Below are 18,576 nucleotides of genomic sequence, written 5' to 3'. Positions count from 1 at the left end.
AAGGGGTGAGAGGATTCCCTTGGGCTTTGCAGCTCCCATAAAGAATTATCTGGACCCTTTATTTCCTTATTCTGGAACAGTCAGGAAAGCCTCGTCTCTGCTGTACTGTGGGCAACAAAGAGGAAGACAAGTCTTTTCCCCAGGGCCAAACAAGATGATAGAAGTCACCAGCAAAAAATGGTAGTGTTTACTGAAGTAGCAAGTTAACTGGAGTCACTGTCCCTAGGAGGCAGCCCAGGAATGGGCAAGAGGGTAACCCATTTCTAGGTACACATGACACTGTACCCTGGAAACCTCTCAGGAGCATGAGGGGGAATATTTTAAGCATGGCTATTCCTGCCAGTAATGCTGGAAAGGATTCATGGCATAATGCCATGATATGTAGCAGAATCTAGTATAATATCTGTACAAAAGGTTTAAGTATGTAATTCATTCTGTCAGTTATTAAGTGTTATGAATCTGAAATCATTAAAACAATGTAGTACTGCAGAAGAAACAGGCAGATAAGCAGACCAGAATACAGTTAACACACAAACTGATACTGAAATATCATATGGTAATGGTGATTTAAAATAAATGTTGAAAGAAAGGATCATTATAAAGTGTATTACGACAAATGGGTAGCCAGTTTATTTTCTTAACTCACTCCATATAAAAAAATAAATTCCAGAGGGATCAAACATACAAAGACAAAAAACGAAACTATGAGAGGAAAACATGTTTATAACCTTGGTGTGAGCAAGACACACAATTCAATAGCCCTAAGAAAAGATTGGTTAATTGGCTTGTGTGGGGAAAAAAGAAAATAACTTAAGTACAAAATAATCATAATAGTTCGAATACATATAAAAGAATCCAATATTCCAAGAGTTTGTAACATTTTAAAAAAATCCTAGTAATTCAATAGAAAAAAAAATTGGCTAAGATGAAATGCAGATTACCAGTGTATAAAAAACTCACTCTAACCTTAAGTACAAATCAACATAATTATCAGATATTAATGCAGTGACAGATAAAACTAAGTTTAATCATCAAAAATTCTGGTAAAAGGAGCAGGAAAATATACTCGTAGATGTTAAGTGGCAGTATAAGGTAGTACAGTTTAAGAAGGCAATTTGTTAGTATCTATGAATATTGAAATGCATACATTCTTTGAGCAATTCCTTGCTAGGAACTTATCCTATGGCTATACTCAATCATTTCAAGGATGTTCAGTGCAGCAATAACTGTAATAGCGAATGTCTATAATCCTGCTCAGTTATCAATAGAGGAATGGCTAAAAAATTATGGCACATCCATACAGAGATCTAGTTAACCATTAAAAAGGATTATCTCTAAGTCATTAAACAGATAAGCAGGAAAAACAAGGAGCAGAATGATGTGTGTAGTTTGGAAAGGAGTACAGTTCTGTAATTTTCTGTTGATGGCTGGACAAAGGGACTGTTGGGTGGGGCAGTGGTAGATTATTGCTTTTCATTTTATATATTTTTTTATCACCTTTGTACATATATCACCTTTGTACAAAAACTTTGTACGTTTTATCACCTTTGTACATATATCACCTTGTACAAAAACTTTGTGCATGTATCACCTTTGTACAAAAACTTAAAAAGATTTTTAACAGGAAAAAATTATCTTCAAACCATGTAGTAAAGCCCAACTTGAATGTATTTGTTTAGGATCTGAGGAAGGAAACTTAGGGGTGCTGGAGTTACTGAAAAATAAATCTAAAAACATGCCAATGAACAAAAATGGCTCTGGGTCTCAGAAAAATGTGGTACACTGATTGCACTTGGAAAAAAACTGCAATTCTAGAAGAATGAAGTTAACCTGCCTTTGGCAAATTTGTAAATATATCTTCTCTTTCATATGAAGTTGTACCTGAGCCTTATTCTTTAGTATCTAGCTCAAATGCCACAATTTCTTTGAAACTTCTCAGATTCCTAAACACTTAATATACAGTCCTCTTATAGTTTTTTGGTAAATATCTGTATCATAGGATGCATCATAGTCCTGAGGAAGCTGTTTGTTCATTGGCATGTCAGCCTCCAACCTAAACGTGAGATCCCTCAGGCAAGGCTTAACCACAAGTTTCGTCCTCCTTTCTCTTCTATACTTGACAGACCATGAGCCCAGTAAAAGTTTGTTGAATGGGTGAATTAATGAATGACTGGAGGAAATAAAAGAGGGCTGTTGCTTTTTTTTGGATTTTAGAAACCTCTTCCAATAAGACAGAAAACTTGTGACTAGAGTTTTCTCCTTACCAGTTAGGAACGACCCTACTTTTTTTTGCCATCACAGCCCGCTTATTGTTTCAGTAACCAAGAGCACTGAGGTGTACCAAGTGACAGTGCTTTGGAATGTCTACTGGTCACTGTAGAGAAAAGGAACCCGAGCTTTCCTCCCTAACACCAGATAAACACAATCTTCTGCCCACACTTGAGGTTTTGTTCTTTTTCTGGACTATATTCTCCAATATAAATGCAAGGCTTTTTGCCTAATGGTGTATGATATGTCGAGTTCAAATAAACATTTTCCTCAAGTGGAAAACCTGTTTAGGGCCCCCCTTACCCATGAGAAAAGCATTTTGTTTAGAGGTCTTTATAAATACGAAACAGAAGAAGGTAGGGGGCATATAGTACCCTGAGAACTTTTCTTTGTAGTGAGAGGGTGCTCACCAATTCTTTTATTTGATATATAATAATTGTACATATTTATGGGGAAGAGTATTATTTTGATACATATAATGTATAGTAATCTTTTAAAACTTTTTTTGTTGTAGAGATGGAATCTTGCTAAGTTGCCCAGGGTGGACTTGCCTGAGCTTCAGCCTCCTGGATAGCTAGGACTACAGGCATGTACCACTGGGCGTGGCTTTGTTAAAAAAAAAAATTCGTATTACGTCCTAGGCACAATTGGAAACAAGACAGATATGAACCCTGACACCAGTGCCTGACAACTATTATGATCCTGCCTAGAATCTATTTGCAAATGATGGGAAAAGGCAGGGACCAAATATGTGAGTTCTATCTAGCAGTATAATGGGTCAAAGAAAAAGCAAAACAAAACAAAGAATAAGACCTAGTATTTGATAGCACGATAGGGTGACTGTAGTCAATAATAACTGTACATTTAAAAAATAACAAAGTATAATTGCATTGTTTGTAACACAAAGGGAATGGTTATCCCATTTTCCATGAAGTGATTACTTATTGCATAGCTGTATCAAAGTGTCTCATGTACCCCATAAATATGTATACCTACTAGGTACCCACAAAAAATTTTGTTTAAAAAAGTACATAGCACAGGTTGTTCAGGGAAAATAAGAAATTGCCATTTAGCAGAAAGACTACTAACCTGGGAGTCAGGAGAATTGAGTCCTGTTGCCAGGTCTGGCATTGTGTCATTTTGGTAAACTTTTTAACATCTCTGTATCTGTTTCTGGATCTTTTAAACAAGCGGTTGGAACATCTTTAAGCTCTAGAAATCAGTAGTTTTATATTTTTATGTGGGAAAGGGCTCACTGTCTTCTGTTTCCACGAATAAAAGAGTAGGACTTAAGCCAGAACAGATCTAAGAAAGATATGAAAGTAATCTGACACAGGCTTTAGGAATAAATAGTAACTTCTGAGTACTCTTCACCCTTGGAGTAGGTGAGGAGGATGCTAAGATGCGTCCAGATGAGGCTGCTGGTCCTTTGTTTGGGTCTACTGTTTATTTACCACTCTTTAAGATGGATACCTTTTCATCTACCCTCATTATGAACTAGTTCAGCAGTCTTTATAGCCTTGATTGAAGAAAATAATTCCTTATGGCGAGAAGAGAACCCAAATCGGCTGTAGATCCTTCCGGTACATGTGTACCTGCTTACCTCAACTGCTGCTTAAGAATGTCTGTGGACATTCTTTACCACTGGTTGTAAAAACCCTAGGGATCCAGGACCAATAGTTTTTTCCCCCCACTTTAGTTAGCTAAACTATGACAACATAAACATGATTTTTTTAAAGTTCAAAAAGGAAAACAATGAATAGTGAATTACTGAATTTCTTTCCAATCCTAGTACCCTTCCCAAGTTTTTATATACTCAGACATTTATAAGTTAATCGTTTATCTTTGACATCATATCTGTTTGATCTTAATTCTGTCATCTACTTTCTATTTTAAATCCTCCCTTTATCTTATATGGCCCGTGTTATCTTTAATTTTGTGTTTCCATTTTAATAGTTATCAGCCTTATAGTTTTGGTGATTCCTTTAAAAAGGAATATACATGCTAGGATCAGGCTGTGGAACATCACATAATCTGAGGTATAATCATTTTATTCAACAGGTTGTAGTGACCATTTTTAAGATTTGAGAGAGGACTGCCTTAATACTGAGTACTGAAATCTTTTATCTACAAAGTAAGTTTTTCTTCCAAAACTAAACTAGATTCAAATCTATGAATATTTTTGTGTTTTGTCATAAGAGATGTTTCATTCTTCGAAACATACTTTCCAGTCCCCCTTTTTATGGTTATCACTGGTCACTTCTGAGAATTCTTAAAACACCTAACCTGCTCTATTATGTTAGGGGTCCCAGTCATTTTGTTCCTAGAGCACTGATTCATATTTAACAAGAGCCAAGAGTTTGCTATCTAGTTAAAAAGGATAGATCCAAACCAATGAAGTCAACACACATCTCCTTGGGGTCATTGATCTTTAATGGCTATGAGACTTTGAATCTTTTTATTAATAAAGCGTTTGAAGGCATCAGCCCTGGGGCCTCTACCCCTCATGAACTATCTTCGTATACCTAAGCCCATTTGAAATCAAATTAGGTAACACTGCATGTCTGTAAACCTAGGTGAAGGAGCTTAGTGCCTCTATATATCTGCCCCCTCCTGTACCCCTTTCTGAAGAAGCCATGCTTTCGTTTGTTTGCTACACTAGCAGGACTTGAAGTTTTGGATGCCAAAGGCTGCTGGCAGTGACAAGAGGTACCACCTTTCTATGACAACTATCCCTTTGTTATATAACTCTGATCTACATATTGCAATGTGGTTTGAACCTCACCTCCATTAAACCAGAGAATCCTTTGCCTCACTGTTTCAAATAAGTGAGAAATACTTGTGATTCTGTTCCTAAGAGCTCCCCTGCCATAATGAGTGCTATTCATAACCTCAAGCACCATTTCTGCTAGAGACAACATCAACTGGGGTTAAAGAAAAATAGGGCAGATTCTTACTGGTTTTCAAGTATTTAAGCACCTATATTTTCACTGAGTAGGTTCTAGAAGGAAACATTTCCTTAAGAAAGAGGAAACTGCAGAATAATGCTGGCATCAATTCTCTGAATTCTCTCTCTTCCTTCTTTCAGCAACTTCCAAGCTGGAGAGAGGGAACTGAGGTTCACAAATGACACATAATTTTAAAAAGTCTTAAACGCATCTCTTGATAGAAAACAGAGGCAGCTAGGTATGGTGGCTGATGCATGCAATCCCAACACTCTGGGAGGCCAAACAGTTCAAAGACCAGCTTGGGCAACACAGCAAGACCCTGTCTCTATTTAAAAAAAGAAAAAGAGAATGGGGGCCAATAAAAGTCTTAAGAAACTAAAGACTTGCTACTGCTAATGAGAGGAAAAAGGGAGAAAGAAAAAACATGGAATGAGAGATGAGCAGGAGAAGGTTCTAAGAGCTAGAAATTCGAAGGCCAAAAAAGGGGGAAATTCAGTCAGGCAAGTAGGTTTGTAAAAATTACTTTAAAAATCAGAAATTATCCCTGTGGCCAACTATTCTAAACACATAGTTACCTTTACTTCATCAAATAAGCTGCTATTACATAAACCTAATCAACATGAAAATGCAGTGGTTTTACTACTTCAATTACATTAAAAATCCAGTTATTGGCTGGGTGTGGTGGCTGCCACCTGTAATCCCAGCACTTTGGGAGGTCCAGGCAGGTGGATCTCGAGGTCAAGAGTTTGAGACCACCCTGGCCAACATGGTGAAGCGCTATCTGTACTAAACATGCAAAAATTACCTAGGCATGGTGGCAGGGGCCGGTAGCCCCGGCTACTTAGGAGGCTAAGCAGGAGAATAGCTTGAATCCGGGAGGCGGAGGTTGCAATGAGCCGAGATCGTGCCACTGCACTCCAGCCTGGCAACAGAGCGAGACTCAGTCTCAAAAAAAATAAAAAAAGGAAAAGAAAGAAACTCCAGTTATTAAAATATAATCATAACCTCCCTTTTTCTTCCTGTCTCCGACATATACACACCCACACTCACCTACCCACACCCCGCCAAAATGTATAAAAACAAGAAAGACAGTCATGGGTAGAATTAAAGGAAAAGTTGAATATTACTTCTCTTCCAAACCTATGTTCTGGATTTTATCACCACCTCTCCACAATCTAACAATTGGACAACAAAATTAATGAAAAAAATGAAATTCAACCTAAATGCTATCAAAAGTATAATTCTACTGTTACAGGTATAGAAAGGGAGAAAATGCAGCTTAGGTAGTCTTATGAAAAAAATTGAAGCTTACAAAAGTAAAAACATGATTAGTTTTAAGACATTGTACCCAAATTAGTTCTATGACAGCACATCAGTCAGCAGGTTTTTTTTTTTTTTTTTTTTGAGATGGAGTTTTGCTCTTGTTACCCAGGCTGGAGTGCAATGGCACGATCTCAGCCCACCGCAACCTCTGCCTCCTGGGTTAAAGCAATTCTCCTGCCTCAGCCTCCTGATTAGCTGGGATTACAGGCACGTGCCACCATGCCCAGCTAATTTTTTGTATTTTTAGTAGAGACGGGGTTTCACCATGTTGACCAGGATGGTCTCGATCTCTTGACCTCATGATCCACCTGCCTCGGCCTCCCAAAGTGCTGGGATTAGAGGCGTGAGCCACTGCGCCCGGCCCCAGTCAGCAGTTTTAGAAATGAAGTACTGTTAATCTTTCACTAGGCATTCATTAGAAAAGCCAAAGAGCCTAAGTTCTAGGACTGAACCTCATTTTTTTTTAAATGAGTATTTTGTTTATTTCAAAGTAAGCTACTGTATTCAACTACACTGTACAGAGCCAATATATAAGAAAGTATATAATACCCTGGACAAATTTTTAGTCCTGGAGAAAAGCAGTATCAATAACAACACAAACACTAGCACATTTGGTAGAAGCAATGATGCGACACAGAGACAGTTTTAGGTTCTAGGCAGCAATACAAAATGCGTAAATCAGTAATAAACTCAGTATAACAAAGTTCACTTCTATGTTTTATTAATACAGATGTATCCAGAGAATGCCAATGTTGCTGAGGTTACTCAACTTTAGTTGTTAAATGTTCATTCATTCTTAACCAGGAAAAAAATTTCTCTTGAACAATCCATATTGTCAGCATTACTAGACTTGATGAAACTTGATGAAAAATATCTTGAGCTCTGTAGTCCTTCCCTTTAACAAGGAGATAAATTCAGCAAGAATCTTCTATCCTTTCCAGTACTATGAAGTATACCTTTGGAAAATTAAAATAGGTTTAATTGTATGTATTTGGGTAAATATATCTACTTTCCAATGGTTTATCAATTATCAGTACAGCTAGTTGGAAAATATTTAGCTGAATATATTAAATTATACAACTCTACTACTAAAGTAGTATGAAGTATTTATCTCCTCAGCTTTTCTAAAGCTGTCTAATCCAAATAACTGTGTATGCATGCTTGCGTGCACACACATATGCTAATAAATAACATATTGGGTAGCAGATTACTGAAAAATCAAGGCAAATAGGCTAGACTCAAGGGCCTCATGGAATTTGTAATTGTTTGCCTAGGAAGAAATAAAATACTAGGTCTATTTTTACTCATGCCCTGAAACTCCCAGACAAACCTACTATCAATAGACCAGAGCTCTGGATGAAGTATGCTCAAAAACACACTTTTTTAGCATATAGATTACATTTCAGTGAGCCTTCACATATACTCACAGCATGATTAAGCAAGGGTGGAAACTTTTTTTTTTTGTTTTTACATAGTAGGAACAAATAATTTCACAGATAAAAGTAACTTTTGAAGTATATAAAATGTCTGTCATTCAGCATTCAAGTCTCTGCTCAAATGTTAATTCCTAGTCTTCCTTAATACGTCATCCAGAAAATTGTTCAGATAATATTTTTATTTTCCTATTACCACTCTCTGATATACCTTGTTTATCCATCTACTAGCTTATTCCTAACTCTAAGTTAAGGCTCTATGAAAACAGACATCCTCTATGTCTTGCTCACCACTGTATTTCTAGCAGATGCTTGGCACAATTATTTGTTGAATAATTTATCAGTGTATTCAACAGATCAAAATATGCCAAGGAACAGAGAAGTAGTCTCCCTCTAAATATATATGAGATTTCCCCCGCCCGCACCCCTACCCATCCAGACACACTTACCTGGACTATACAGTGTTTCTAATTTTTTTAAGGTATATTATTCTCAGTCAGAGGTGGAATATTTTGCTGCTTTAAAGTAAGTAATATATATTACAGTAAAACTTAGAAAACCCCACAACTACCCATAAAAGATAACATTTATCTCACAACTTTATATTGGTCAAAAATAATCAGATGAAACAACTTTGAACATGGCAATTTATTTTATGCATTGTTTAAATCTGCTGTTTAAAAATGTTCAAAAGGCACTTTAAGAAACATTAAAAAATACATTTTTCTGACTTAATGGTGATCACTTAAAATAAGCAAGTCACCAGACATATTTAAACCATTCATAACACCATTACCTTAAATAATTTTTAAATTCCAAAACACAAACATTCACTAGTACAGCACACTGCTTAGCAGTAAGATTAGTTTCCCTCTAATAATATACTTCATGTAGATTATTAATTTGCAGGGCCCGGCAAAGTTATTAAAACTTAACTAATATAAACCGAAAACTAGAGGGGTAAGGGCGTGAAACAGAGCACAATTCAACTCTAAAACTTTTAGAGTTGGTTTCTCTACAGAGAATTTGTAAAATTCCTTATTTCATCCGGTGTTAACATTTTTATTTCAACTCTTATATATATACACTTTTTTTTTTTTTTAAATCAACAGAGGTAACATTAACATTTAGCATAAAATCTACCACAGGTTGTCTCCCAGATTGCTTTAGTATGTTTCTGTCAGGCCTACTATACAGTAGAAAAATAAAGCATAAGTTTTTTTTTTGTTTTTGAGAAAAGGGTGAGTAGAAGAATCCCAATAACTTTACTTCCTTTAATAATTATAGATGTAGAATTAATTTAAAATTATGGATTTTTTAAGTAGGGCAAGTATCTTAAGAGCCAGCAGGCATTATTCTTAGACAGACTTTTACTTTCAATCTCATAGGGAAACTTAGTTAGTAGGTTTAAAATTATCAACTAAGTAATGAAAATTCTAATCACTATTAACAGCCAAATTAACCCTGTGAAGGCAACATTTAAGAGTAACTAGAAAATGGAAGTTAGTAATAAAGCAAATAAAAAAGGCAATAAATACAAAGCAGAAACTGTCAAAGAATAATAGACTGATGAACTGAAAATTTAAATGGCAAATAAGATCTAGATATAATTTAATCAGTCAAAGGATTCTTTCAAGTACAATAGTGCATCGACCTGGTAATAACTATAATTTGACAGTCTCAAAGCAGTGAAAAATTAATATTCAAGAAAAAAATGTGAACATAACCAGTTAGCAAATGTAATGCTCAAATCCAATTCCACATTCAAAAAATATTAAAAGCTGATCAGTGATTTATTTTCATATCTCATTACAGTAAGAAAAACTCCTCTGAAATTTACGGTATTTGAAAACAAACTGGGACAAAAATCTGCTTTATCTATGAACTTTCCACTAGAAAATACAAGCAGACCATTATTAGAGAACATAAGACATCAAAAGCCTTATGTTTTGAAACCATACTAAAATCATTTATCCAAATAACGAAGATCTTAATCTAAAAGACAGTGAATACATCATCATCATGAAGTCTGGTTTTATGTGCTCTATGAAGTTATTAGTACTTAACAAACCCTTCCTGCCTCAATATAAAATTGATAAACTTGGATTTTATTGTTGGCCCTGATATTAGTCACTTTGGAGAAGTTAACATTTGACCAAAATGAATAATTCGATGACCATTTAAATTATCTTTATTTTATATTTAATATAGTATGATCCTGGACTACACTGATTTAAAACATGCTTTTTGAAAAATGTCTTAGTAATGGGGCAGTAATCTTCAGCGTGTTTCAAACACTATTTGCACCAAAATCATGTAGGTTGTTGGGCAGTGGTTCTCAAACTAGGATGAGAAAGACACCTGCAGAGTTTGCTTAAACACAACTGCTAGCCCCTGCCGCTGCTCCTAGAGTATGTGATTCAGTGGACTTGAGATGGGGCCCTGAGAGAGGCTGCATTTCCAACAAATTCCCAGGTGATGTTGATGCTATAAATTAAAATTTCTGAGATTGGGGTCTTCAGATCTGCATTTTAACAACGCCCTAGGCAAGTGTGAGAACCACAGTTTAAGAATCATTATGACATTTTCGCTGTGCTAATTTGACTATTACTGGCCAATGTATCAGATGTCACATATCATATAAATAAAAAGGGAAATAATGCTAAATGTCTAACCCCAAGTCTGATACAGTTCAAATGAACACACAGGATTTGAATATAAATCCTACCTGTTACTTACTAGCTTTGTGACAGAGACAAAATTACTTTAATTACCCGAGGCTCAGTTTCCTTATCTCAAATTTTGAGGATTAATATACACAGATTATCTAAGTGCAGTACCTAGCATACAGCAGGCACTCAATAAATACTGTTACTTATTAAGAAATGTATGAAATATTTCCTTCAGTATCTGGTCAAAGCAATTTTTTCATTCACTTAAATGCAGTATTTATACTCCAAGGTAATACAGTAATAATACAATATTCTATTTATTGCTACCTATTCTGGGACAGACAGTGTTCTAAGAACGTTACATTTATTTAATCCTCATAAAAATCCTGTGAGGTAGGTAGTATTATCATCCCTAATTTACAGATGAGAAAACTGAGACACAGAGAGATTAAGTAAAATTGCTCAAGGTTACAAAAACAGTAAGTGTTGGAGCAAGAATTTAAACCCAAGCAAGTCTGACTCTAAAGCCCAGGATTCATCACAACATTCATTTCCTATGAGCAAATCTTAAGGTTTTGGATATTTATAGTAAACTATTTATACTTCTAGTCAAGTAACATACCATGGTAAAGAGTTGTTCAAAGAATAAAATCAATGCCATACTACCATGATAATACGTAAAAAACTGGTATATGTTTTTACTATGTGGACAGAGTAATCCATGGTTAGCCAATGAAATGAACGTCCTCTCAAATATACCCTTCAAAGAGGTATTGATTTTGACATGTTTTGGCACAGTAAATAAAAATTATTTAGCTAGCTGGGCTCTGTGGCTCACGCCTGTAATCCCAGCACTTTGGGAGGCCGAGGTGGGTGGATCACCTGAGGTCAGGAGTTCAAGACCAGCCTGGCCAACATGGTAAAACCCCATCTTTAGTAATAATACAAAAATTGGCCGGGCATGGTGGCATGCACCTGTTATCCCAGCTACTCGGAGGCTGAGGCCGGAGAATCACTTGAACCTGGGAGGCAGAGGTTGCAGTGAGCTGAGATCGCACTCCTTTCTTTAAAAAAAAAAAAGAAATTATTTAGCTAAACAGCAGTCAGTGGCATGACAGCCACGTCAAATTGGCATAATGATAAACATAAGGGAAATGTAAATCTTTTGTACCATTAAAAATCTCATAGAATAGAAAGTCTGTAAAATATTCTGACATACCCAGTATTGCTTAAGATAATAAAAATAATTTTCTTTCCTTTCAGAAACTCTTTAAACAGAGAGTCACTAAAAATAGAATGAAACATTTGTGAATGTTTTTGATGACAGTCTTGACTAGGTAATCTTCATTGTTTAGAATTATCCATTGGCAAAACAATTATCCCAAAATAGTAAGTCAGCATCAATCTTCAGACTGTTATTTATAAATTAAGTAACTACTCTTTCAATATACAACATTTTTGTTTAAGCACTGTACATTTTCTATTGTTTTTAATTTATTCCCGTCAAAATCTTGCATTCAAAAGAATCTTGCAAGGGTAACTAATAGCCACCTCAGATCCTAAAAATGAATTTAAAATTCTGCTTTAAACAAGTTATGAAAGGCACAAACAAGTTCTCATCTCTCAACAGGATGAGAATGAAAGAAACCATAACTATGTAGTTGGAAAGAGTTTAAAATAATCAATTTAAAATGTTACTTAGTAATTCCTGAGAGTGGCACTGATATAAGAAAAGCATCCTCAAATAGCATTAAATTTATTATTAGTTACCCATAATTAACAATGGGTAAATTTATGAGCAAATATTATAAAATACATGTTTACAGAATGCTATGAATGCTTTCAGTAAATTAATATTAATAGTGGAGAATGGTATTCAAGAGTGGCTAAACATATTTAGAAAAGAGACAACAGAGATTCCATAAAAGATTACTAATTTGAATCAAGTATATAATATAGTCAAGGCCCATGATAATTTTAAAGTGTGGTTTTATTAATGCACTTCAGGATAAGTGCCAGTCCTATTTTAGCTTCTTCTGGAAGAAATACTGCCAATTGTAAATAATCACAGCAAAAGTTTCATTAGACAAAAATTGTGTGTGTGTGGGGGGAGGGGTTGGATCATTTATATCATACTGCAAATATAAACTAAATTCTTGAGCTGTATTAGCAACACTGAGCAACAATATTTCTTTCTAAAATTTTCTTTAAGGCAGACCTGTTTATTACTAACATAATGCAGTGTAGTGTTAGCAAATTTAACTGTTTTAGTTTCTCAGCGACAATAATACAGATGGTCAAAAATAGGCAACAAAATCTCTTTTCTAGTTCTTCTACCTGGCCACCATTTTAAAAACACAAGTTCTTCATATATATAGATATACTTATATATTACTGTATCAAAACACATTTTAACAGACTTCACAGCTCATTTAAAGCTTCAGTTTATAGTCATTCATGTGAAAGATTTCTGTATGGAATGTTCACTTAGAATTCCTCACTGGGATTCCAGTGTTCTTTGTCAGAAATGCAGCAGTCCTTCTTCAGTGCAATGCTAGACATTTTACCTTTGTTCATTCGTGGTTTTCTTTCAAGGGTTTCCTAACTTCACTTTTGTATCTTCATTTTTGTTTGTTTGACTAATTTCCTTTAGTATATTTTCAGGTAAGGTAGGTTGATATCTGTATAAATAACCATATGGACGAAGATGATAAACGAGGTATTCTAACTCATACATAGTTGTAGAATCAACATAGTGAAAAGAAACTGCAAGATCAGAACAGCAACCAGGACCCTAAAAAAGGAGTGGAAACAGGCATTGTTAATAAACAGCACATTGCTAGCATATAATATTCACATACTTATAAAGGACAAGCTAATTTTAAAAGAATGCAAACATTAAAGCTTGCAAGGTAAAACAGAGGAATCTCATTTACTAGACCTGTGGAAGAAATCAATAGTTTACTTAGACATCCTAATGATTTAAAACTGAAATTGGTTCTAACTGAAACAATATTTCTAACTGAAACGATATTCTCTTACACTATTCAGTGTTTCCGCAGATAAAATTTTTGAGATTTCTTCAAAGCAAAGGAACAGCTATACAAAGGACAAACCTTTCTCCAACATCTGCTTTCTCTTCCTCATTTCCTCACTGTAATTTTTTGCTTCACTCAGACTTGGAAAGAACCTCTAAAGCATTCAATGACCTCAAAACCTCGCCCATTAGGTGTCTACAACCAAATACACTTCATCTGTATATCAAGCCAAATAGTACAATATTTGAGGCAAACCTCTCAAGCTAGACCTGAGTTTGAACCCAAATTTGGTAGGATAGTATATGACCTTGAGCAAGTTATTTAATCTCTATAAGCTTTAATTTCCCCACCTGTAAAAGGTGGTTATTTAAAGGAGACAATGTGTGTAAAATGCTTGGCATTACCTTTTCCTTAAAATAAATGCTCAATAAATGTTAGCTATTATTGACAGAAAAATTGTATCAGGTGGCTCTCAGGTAAGTAGGTCAGATTTAAACCTTTGTTGAGTTATGTAATTCTCATAAATTCCTAATAGAGTTGGTATGAGAACAAAGTTGAAAATAAAACAACAATACAATGAACAAGAAAACTAAGAAGACAGGAAAAGAGATGAATTAGGCAGTCAGCCTAGAGTCAGAATTGGGTATCTAGAGAATATCGGAGTCATCCATGTGACACCAACAAAACTTCAGGGTCCATCTGACATCTCTGTAAAGAATGAGGGAGACAGTATGACAAGTTCCAAGAGAAGATTCATATTGACTGAACTTTTAATAAATTACAAATTCATGTTTGGAAGTATACAGCTTACAGTGTAGTACAAATTATCAAGAAACTGTCCATTGCATTTTCTCTGCTGTTATCTCTGAATTTTCCCTCGAAACACACACTGGACATGTGGATTCTTAGATAACCTATTCTTGCACCTTTAGGAAATAACAGAATAAAGGCAAACAGGAAAAATAACCAGATAAGTCAACTTGTGATTATCTAAACTAGCTCTGTTCAACAGATATTAAAAATGTAAAAAGAAATAGGTAAAACTTATTTGAATATATTTTATGTAACTAAAAAATTTCATCGTATTGTTTTAATATGCAGTAGTTTTAAAATGATTAATGAAACCATTCTTAAAATCAGGTGTATGTTTTATATTTACAATTTGGAGTAACCACATTTCAAGTGCTCAGTAACCACATGTACTTAGTGGCTACTATACTGTCCAGTGCATATTAAAGACTAGACCAGTAATAGTTTTTAATAAATATTTTAAATAAGATTTACTGCATTAATTATGTTACTCTTATTTATTTATATTTTACTGTATGGTCAGGATTCTGTTACCGTTAAGCATTTATGCAATAAATGACAAAGAAAAAAGCTATAATTATTAGAAAACAAGAGCTTGTAGACAATTACAGTTACCCAAAAAACTCAAGAATCTCAAGTGAAGAATCATCAGAAATAAAGAGGAATTCAGTTACAAAGCCAGATTTTAAAGATGCTTAAAAAGAAAACCAAACAAAGAAGTTTTCATATATAAGCACAAGTAGAACAGTAGCAAAAATATTACATACCTATGGAAATAGTTTCTAAAACTTGACTAAAGGACCTAAAAGGCAACTTAAAAAAATCCTGGCAAAGATGTTATCTCTAAATTAATGAGTTTATAAGCAAAGATAAAGACATGAGAGCTGCCAAAACACTTGGAAAGAAAGAGAAAAAAAGTTAATTTGCCCTTAGAATAATAACTTGAAACTACTGTAAAGCTACAAGGTTCAAAACAATATGGTGCTGGGCCAAAATCTAATTAGAACAATGGCACAGAACTGAAATCTCAGATATAGATCCTACTATAAGTAATGCTATAGTGTATGATAAAAGGGTATTTTAAATCAGTAATGAATTAAAAAATGGTACTAGAATAATTAACAGTTTGGAAAAATCAGGAGCTCTCTATCTCAATTATGTACTAATATGTTTCAGATAGAATAATATAAATAAAACTGAAAAATAAAATATTTGACCATTTCTGACCTATAGAAAAGTCAAATTTTCATGTAGAGAGATATGTATGCAAACAATTACACATGTATTTTAAATCTACTCATTGCAACGTCTCTGGTGGAAAGTCTATTCCTAAGAAGGTGGAGTGGGAAGAGAACTGCTTAAGAGTCAGTTCTGAACAAGAAATTTAGGAAGATGAATTAAAATATTTTATACCCTGACTTGCCAGATAAAAATTTTCTGTATTTTTAGTAACTAGTTTATAGAAAAAACATAGGGGAAAGACAACTTATTAACTAATACATGGATAACAATAGAATTTTCTGGGCCAGGCGCAGTGGCTCACACCTGTAATCCCAGCACTTTGGGAGGCCAAGGTGGGTGGATCACCTGAGGTTGGGAGTTCGAGAACAGCCTGATCAACATGAAGAAACTCTGTATCTACCAAAAATACAAAAAAATTATTAGGGTGTGGTACTGCATGCCTGTAATCCCAGCTACTCAGGAGGCTGAGGCAGGAGAACTGCCTGAATCCAGGAGGCGGAGGTTGCAGTGAGCCAAGATCGCGCCATTGCACTCCAGCCTGGGCAACGAGTAAAATCCCGTCACAAAAGAAAAAAACAAAACAAAACAAAACAGAACAGAATTTTAGTTTTTATTAGAAAATCTCCTGATGGAGAACAGACAATGTCAGAATGATGGGTCAATTTTGGTACTTTGAATTCTGTTTTATGGTCAACATAATGAGATAAATTTTTATAGAAAGAACAAATTTGCCATCCATTTAATAAACAACTACAATGTAAATAAAGGATGCACTATATATTTATTTTGTTTATATAAAGCATATTGTTAGGTATACTTTATTTGTAAACAGAAATTGTGAACAGTACTCTCAAAAGGAAGGCTATTTTGCTGTTTACAATATAATGACAATTATTGTATCTCCTTGCTACTATTGTATGTGTACCCAATATCAGATACTCTTGGTAAATTCTTATATGAATTTGGATGTATTTGCTACATTTATATTCTTGAATTTGGGTATATTTTTCATATCGGAAAGGTAGTGGTGGGCACCTCTAATCCCAGCTACTCAGGAGGCTGAGGCAGGAGAGTCGCTTGAACCCGGGAGGCAGAGGTTGCAGTGAGCCAAGATTGCACCACTGCACTCCAGCCTGGGCAACAGTGCAAGACTCCATCTCAAAGAAGAAAGGAAGGAAAAGGTCAAGTCATCTTGGAATGGTCAGAATATACTAAGTAAAGTTTACATCAAAAAAGCATCCAAAGTAGTACTCATTAAAACAGAAGAACAGACTATCAAAAGTTCCTTTTAAAGCTGATTAACTAAAGCTTGGGTCAGAAGTTCTAGGCCAGGGTTTCTGAACCATGGCACTGCTGATGTTTTGGGCTAGAGTAATTCTTTGTTGTAGGAGGCTGTCCTGTGCATTTTAGGATATTTATCATCTAGTAAGTTTATAATGTAATGGATTTCTACCCATTAGATTCCAGTAGCAACCTCCTAGTTGTAACAATCAAAAATGTCTCCAGACCTTGCAAAATGTCCTCTGGGGGCAAAATTGCCCTGGGTTGAGAACCACTGTTACAGATGATGATTGGAAAGCGCTTCCTTATGAGTAGCATGAAGTGTATTATTTATATGTTAGGTCCAGAGAGAGGTAGGCACAGAGAACTAGTGACTTGCCTAAAGGCATTATTAATCATGAACAGAATTGCGTCTAAAAGCTAGGTTTCATGATTCCCGGTCTCATTCAGTCATTTACTGAAGCAATGCTTTAATAATGAACATAGCAGATACGTAATGAACACTGATCCACCTCAATGTTGTGTGAAAAGGGCAAATTGTAGAAAAATGCTTATTTAAAAATCTGAAAAACAATACTATATATTATTTGTGGATACATAAACATGTAGAAAAAACATAAAACATTCATGGTAATGAGTAATATTAAATTCATGACAGTGGTTAACTCCAGGTAAGGAGACTGGAGAGGGTACACAGGCCTCAACTACAGCGTTTTTTTTCTTTAAAAAACTAAAACAAATGTGGCAAACGATTAAAATTTGGTAAAGATGGGGGATGAATATAAGGTATATTATTCTGAAACATCTGTACAAGTGGAATATTTCATAAAGTAATGTACTTTAGATAAAATTCTCAGGAATGTAAGCTGTCAAATGTGAGTCAAGGCTTATTAAATGCTTACTGTGTGAAAGGCTGTACTATATGGTAATGACAACTAAATAAGACAGGTACATCATGTCCATCTTACAAATGAGGAAACTGAGGCTCAGAAGTCAGACAAATCCTGTCCATCCAAGGTCGTTCAGCTGTTAAGTGGGAGAGAAGGATTTGACTCTAGGCTTTCTGAACCTCCGTCTTTTCACGTCTTGCTCGTGATGACTAGAAGTCTCTTTACCCAGATCTTCACACAGGTTGCTCTTTAGTATCACTTGGGTTTCTGCTCAAATGGAGAGGCCTTCCTTAATCACCCAAACCAGAGGACTCCACCCTATTCTGGGTCACTCTTCATGTCCTTACTTGGCTTATTTTTCTTCAGGACACTTACTACTAAAATCCTTTCATATCTTTACTAGTCTGCCTGTTTTTTGTACATCTCTTCATCCAGAATGTAAGATTCATGAGAACTGGAACTTGGCTCTGTTTACTTCCACATTCTTAGTGCTTGGCATACAATAGCACCAATAGATATCTGCTAAGTGACTACTGCTGATGTCCCTGTTCTCATCTATTTTGTTTTACTGCTATTCTATTTAAAAAGACTAAGAAAGAGTCCTAGTTATTGGTACTAAAGAACATACACATATTAACAAGTTTTTATCAATAAAATTCAGTCAGTCCAAA

General features: G+C 35.0%; 1 protein-coding gene across 7 annotated transcripts in view; it reads right to left on the bottom strand.

The window, feature by feature from the left end:
- Nucleotides 1-607: 607 nt before the first annotated feature.
- Nucleotides 608-18,576, bottom strand: part of C1GALT1 (core 1 synthase, glycoprotein-N-acetylgalactosamine 3-beta-galactosyltransferase 1) — a 63,751-nt gene continuing 45,782 nt past the window's right edge. For 6 of the 7 annotated variants that reach the window (XM_074379481.1, XM_074379477.1, XM_003921245.4 and 3 more), the window contains one exon: nt 12,617-13,438. In XM_074379481.1, coding sequence (XP_074235582.1) covers nt 13,235-13,438 — 204 coding nt within the window. In that variant the 3' untranslated portion in view covers nt 12,617-13,234. Of the gene's footprint in view, nt 7,496-12,616; nt 13,439-18,576 lie in introns of those variants that run through there. The other variant, XM_074379478.1, reaches the window with a different exon arrangement.

This window comes from Saimiri boliviensis, chromosome 10 (assembly GCF_048565385.1).
Source record: "Saimiri boliviensis isolate mSaiBol1 chromosome 10, mSaiBol1.pri, whole genome shotgun sequence".
NCBI lineage: Eukaryota > Metazoa > Chordata > Mammalia > Primates > Cebidae > Saimiri > Saimiri boliviensis.
The sequence above is the reverse complement of the archived record's forward strand: the minus strand, read 5'-3'. Positions and strand labels throughout refer to the sequence as shown.